Consider the following 6000-nt stretch of genomic DNA (forward strand, 5'->3'; position numbering starts at 1 on the left):
TAAGACTGTCCATCTTTGAGTTAGTTTAGAAGAGTGCTGTAAAAAGTTACCTTTGTATGAGCAGGTTTGATAAATGTTCTTTGCTGCAGAGTACATACTGGCATGTGGATGGTTTCCTGAAATATAACGTGAGTCCTTTACCTTTTTAAAAACAGATTGAAGTGGACCTTGGTAAAAAGTGCTGGTATCACTCGATATTTGCCTGTCCTATTCTTCGTCAGCAAACAACAGATAACAATCCACCCATGAAATTGGTCTGTGGTCATATTATATCAAGAGATGCCCTGAATAAAATGTTTAATGGTAGCAAGTAAGTGTCTTGAATTTTTAAATGTTAGTAATATATATGTGGAACTTGTTGGGACAATAAATAATAAGGATAAATAAACATAGCTAGAGTTTAGAAATATATATATTTACTTATTTAGTGGGTGGTATGTGATCTTTTCTCAATCTCAAGACTGAGAAATTTGTTCAAGAATTTATTGATTAGATTTTGAAAAACAGTTTCAAAACCCTAGCATAGGCAGCTAAAGAATTTCTCATTGGAGCTCATTTCAGACCCATTACAGTGAAGTCTTTTCTTTGAAGAAAAGGCCCTGAAGCTGTGTGTGCCCTTCTCAGCTGCTGAATGCAGGTGGATGACAATTTGGTTCAGACCATGCTGGTTTCTGATGCCACCGCAGCATGTCGTGTGCCACCGTGGGCATGTAGGCCACTCTGGGTTGGCTGCGTGCTGTGTAGGCCTAGCAGCTGGCACCAGTTTTGCTGCACGTGTGTGGATTGTGACTCTAGTACATCTGAAAGTCATTCTGAGATGGGTGCAAGCTAAACCTTGGAGAAAAAAAAATTGAATTTGCTTCTGAAACCCCAGAAGCAGTTTTCAGAACAGTTGTTTTTGTTTTGTTTTCAAAATACTTTTCACTGATTGCCACTGAAGAAGAGCTGTGCAATTTAGGGTCTGGCTTGGACGGTGTTTATTTTTAACTCTTCATGGCTGTTCTATTAAGGGAAAGCACAGTTATAGATGTGCACAAGCAAGCATATCTGTGAGTGTAATTGTTACAAGATACTCTGTAACTAGACAAAAATTGAATGCTCAGTACTGATCCTGTTTCTTGATTCAATGTTTTCTTTCTTGTCTTTAGATTAAAGTGTCCATATTGTCCAATGGAACAAAGTCCAGGAGATGCCAAACAGATATTTTTCTGAAGAAATAACTTTAGTTTGCAATTTGTAAGTGAAACTGAATCGAGGGTGCATTTCAGAAGAGAACGTTCCATTTAATGCAGCTAACCAAGGACTCCCATGTTTCTATAAGCTAATGCTCCAGAAACTTTGCCAACATCTTAGTGTGTACGCACGGTGGGGAGTGCTCCAGTTGGATATTATCATAGGGCTTTATTATATTCTTGGTCTTCATTTCTGATCAAGTAAATACACCAGCAGTTGTCATTCAATGCAGGTTTTTGTACTTAATTATATGGTGATTTTTTTACTTTTTAAGAGCAGAAACAGAAATTTACCTTCCTGCCATGTGTTCAGTAGTGCTCCTGCTTTTACTTTTGCCATTCTCCCGATAACTGTAAGCCTTGAGAATGTTTGTGAAGAAGTTTTATTTCCTGTTATGTAACATAATTAAATGAAAATCCTTCAGAAAAAAAGTTTGATAAACTGAATTGTGGTTATGAAACTCATCTGCAGGGTTTTGTTTTTGTTTTGCTTAAGGAAGAAAGCTGTGATAAATTGCGAATTTGCTTTCTGATATTTTCCTCTGCTCCAGCTCTCACTGAGAAGTCAGCAGACCTGCGCCTGAGCTGTGCTGGTAGCCCCAGCAGGCTGCCTGTTGCAAAATTCCTTAATGAATTCACTAGCAGGTCGGCGTGACCAGTCTTCCACTAGAATAGAGTGGAAGCAGTACTTTTGTTTCTTTGCTTTTATTGCCAAGAGATGCTTGTTTTAAGAGTGTGTTCAATAAAACAACATTCTGATGTTAGAAGTGTTAAGTTGACATTCGCTCTCTTGGTCTTGGTAGCCCTCTTCTCTGAAATCTGCCTTCAGGACTTGGCTGTGTATATTGCATTTGTATATCATTGCAGACACAGTGTTGTGCATGTGTGTGTACATATATATATATACATACATGTGCACCAGCATCAAACATTGTGTATCTGGAAGGGAAGAAGCATGTTCCAGTCCTCAGATGCAGTTATCAGACTCATCACTTTCAGTCCTTAAAGTTAGAAGTTAGCAAATTTTCTGTAGCACAGAATGTTTATTGCTATTTTTTTGTATTTGAATAGCATCCTGTTCAATGCCTCTCTTCTGCAAAACGTATCATCTCATTGACTGTGAATCTGTATATTATTCTGATGGATACAGATAATGATCGTTTCTCTTGTGAGGTATTGTCATTTAATGCACTGTCCGGAAATAGCCATGCGTGAGAATCTTTCTCTGTATGATGAACTACAAGGAAAAGACGTCTGTGGACGCACTTCTGACTTAAACCCATGAAATTACTTCATTTTGAGGAGAATGTCATATGGAAATCACCAAATACTTTGCAACTCTGTATCATCTGACTCAGAACTGACTATCAATATAGGAAAACTTCCACGAGAAAATGAAGAAAGGAGACGACACAGAAGCAAAGAGAAACGTGGCGCTTCACATTTTAAACTGCAGACTGACTTCGTTTGCACGGGCGGGGAGGAGGGTGATACCGGATTTGGTGCTCAGTTATTGGAAACTGGCAGCATTTGCTGTTATATACCAGCCGGGATGGTTCGTCCTGAAATGTTTACCAGGGAGAGCTTGGATTTATTTGTAAATGAAGGGGATACTGCTTGGTTGCTGTGCGTGGTCAGGCTGACGGTGAGGGTTGTTACTGTATGCTGTGGGGCTGAGCCAGGATTTGATTGGCCGGCTCAGTGCTCGCTTTGCCTGACTTCCTGCTTTGGCCAACTTCCGGCTCAACTCCACAGCTCTCCTGTTGGAACCCACTGTCTGCTAAAGCAGTGAAGGAAGAGAGCAGAGAGTAGCTCCTCGGACTCCAGGAGAAGGTAGAGAACTCCAGGCAACACTTGGGCTGAGGATGTAAAAGTGATTTATCTTTTTTTCTTTCAGTTAAACCCAGAGTGTCTTTTTATTTTTATTTTTTAAATTTTTTTTACCTTTTGCTCACTAGGCCAGATTTAGTTTTAGTTACAACTTATTCTCACCTTTTCACCTCAAACACCCACACAATATTGAGGCTTTGTGTAAGGTTCCTACATTACTGACATTGCTCTGGAGGCTGGTGATAGGTGTTTTTGACAGCCAGACCCCACAGCAGCTGGCTTAGGCCCCTTTCAAGAAGAGAAGCCAGAAAAAGCTCCGCTTTGTCCCTCTCGCAGTGTTGGCAGCCCTATTGACAGTTTTCTGTGCAGCTCGTGAAACTTTAGAAAGAATATGCTTTAATGGAAGCATCTGATTTTGCATTTGCCCATGCAGGGTCCTTGTGGTTCCCGCTGGGCAGGGTTAGGGCCAAAAATTTGAAACTGTTGATCTGATAATTTAACATGCAAATGATGTCTTGTGACCTTCTATAATGAAACATACAGACTTAAAATTCACTGGTGACTAAATGTGAAGGAAAGAGGTGGCTTTGAAGAGACCAGAGCTTAACCAAAGATACGGAAATGCAGCATGCTGCCCTTTCAGCTCCAGAAACCCCTTCCCCAGTGGTGTCAGGACCAGGTCGTCGCTGAGACTGTCAGTGCAGTCGTTGCACTCTGCTTTCTCTTGAAGAAGGTCGTGATAGAGCCAAGGTTTTTACAGTCAGATTAATGATAACAGTGCGCATTTAAAACAATCTGAGTGATTTCTTAAATCTCTTGGAATCTATTTCCATTTCCCAGGCTCCGACAGAGGCCATGGAACTATGCTAAACCAATAAAACCTTATCAGATCCTTACATTCTGATTTAGAGCCACTGCGCTTTCAAGTACACACTGAAGTGCAGCGGCAAAGGTTGTCTTTTGATCTTTTTTCTCCTTCGTGCAGTCATCACTGATGCCATTTCTGTCATTTTAGTGGTGATTTTATGATACTTCTAATACATAAATGAACGGGTATTGGTGCCTCTTGATTTTTAAAATTTTGAAGAGAAGAGCCACCTCATATTCATAGGGTGTATGAGTATCTTGTGAGTGTATGAGCATTTGATTGAACCTAAGAAAGTGATGAAGCAAATCTTACTGATTTTTCTGTAGCAGCTGATGTATACGGACACACTAAAACCCACGTCTCATTATGTGGGGAATGAAGATCCTTTTTTTTTCTCTCCCAAGTAGTCCCACAGGTTATGCAGTTTAAGTTCAGTATATTGTATGCTGTGAGTTATTTTCCACCTCTGTGATTTCACCCTCTGGGACAGTAGATTTTGCAAAAACCAAGAACTCTTGGTTTATCTGCACAAGACAAGCTGCTGGTAGACATTAACCCTCCGGTTTTCCAGCTCAATCTCTGATTAAGTGGATTGACAGGTTGGCCAGTCTGCTTAGTCAGCTGACTCAGGTTAATTTCAGGGAAGGCATGGAGGCATGTTTGGTTAACTTCATCGCTAGGGCTGTGTAAGGTGAAGACACAAACCAAATACCTTTCATTACTTATCTCTACTTGCATCATCTTTGGGAACACTAGAATGCTGTGGTCTTGAGGAAATGTTGTTGGCAAAGAACATGCAGAAGATTTGGTGCTTTGTAAGGCCGTCCAGCGATGGCAGGTGTTTTGTGGCACAGTGGTGTTTACCATAAACAGATGCAAACTTCACAAACTGTGCTTATTGAAGGAGAATTGAATAGATACCAAAAATAGAATGACAAATGTATTTTAATTGCAGATGAGGCAGTTAGTTTTAGGGCAGGTTTTTCTGCTATTGATTTTACTTCAAGATGTAGGGAGAGAAAATGGTGTAGTTCTCAAGACATTTCCCCCTACAGTTTTAAACTGTAGTGAGCATATGCTTCATTTACTTCCAAAGAGGCAGAAACAGCTGGAATTGGCTTACAGCACATGCTTTGTTTGCTATTATGGGTGATGACCTACATTCTTATTTAGCAGTCACTTAATGTTCTCCAGCAAGGCAGATGTGGGGTTCACTAGGACTTAGTGCCTGATGTTTTTCTTTTGGGAAGGGGTGGGAGTGAATGTATCGGGGATGGGAGGGTAGCAGGAGAGGAAACGGGAGAATGAGTGAGTGTGCATGTGTCTGAAATTCACCATTTGCCCCCACCTGTGTCTCGCTGAACAGGTATTTAATGTATTTGGCTCCTGGCTGCAGTGTGCATGTATTTTTTTCCCCATCTCCATGTTTTCTAAACCTACACTTAAAAGGATTCATTGGATCATCTTTTTCAGATGGCTCAGGATTGCATTTCTTTTGCTTACCCTGTGCTTTTGGGTTCTATAGTATTTCTATAATTATGTAACAATAGTGTTGCACTGTAATCTATCATATAGAGCTATATGTATGGAAAATCTTGATCAGTTTTTTTTTTTTAAGAAATGTATTCTGTTTGCAAAGGCACAATAAAGTTGCATCTAATAGACTACAGGCAATAAAGCTAACAATAAACCTTATTTAACACAAACCATATTCACATTCTCTGTTCATTTGATCTTGAGAAAAAGTCGAGCGTATCTGGTAGTTTCAGGAATCTCATTTTAACTTAAAAGGTTCTGATATATTTAATTTATAAAATTCAGACATATAATAGAGTTTTGGGAAAATATAAGAAATGCTTTGTTAATGTGTGTATTCCTATGTAAAACACATGGCTTCTCCTGTGTATATTTTTCAAAATTAAAGAAATGCACATTTGAAAAGTGTTTTGTGGAACCAGTCTGTATAAATGTGACAGGTGCCAGAGGCAGGAGGGAGGGAGGGAGCATGGAGATGAGAGAGCATTGCTGTCTGCCTCTGCTGAGGGTCTGCATGTAAAGAGTTTAAGAAAA

At 39.9% G+C, this 6000-nt stretch overlaps 1 protein-coding gene across 1 annotated transcript in view; it reads left to right on the forward strand.

The window, feature by feature from the left end:
• The window catches only part of RMND5A (required for meiotic nuclear division 5 homolog A), a 62706-nt gene extending 56835 nt beyond the window's left edge, over window positions 1-5871 (forward strand). The window contains exons 8-9 of the mRNA XM_069583185.1: window positions 156-310; window positions 1149-5871. Coding sequence (XP_069439286.1) covers window positions 156-310; window positions 1149-1212 — 219 coding nt within the window. The 3' untranslated portion in view covers window positions 1213-5871. The remainder of the gene's footprint in view (window positions 1-155; window positions 311-1148) is intronic.
• Window positions 5872-6000: the final 129 nt, after the last annotated feature.

Source organism: Ovis canadensis, chromosome 3 (genome assembly GCF_042477335.2).
Source record: "Ovis canadensis isolate MfBH-ARS-UI-01 breed Bighorn chromosome 3, ARS-UI_OviCan_v2, whole genome shotgun sequence".
Lineage (NCBI taxonomy): Eukaryota > Metazoa > Chordata > Mammalia > Artiodactyla > Bovidae > Ovis > Ovis canadensis.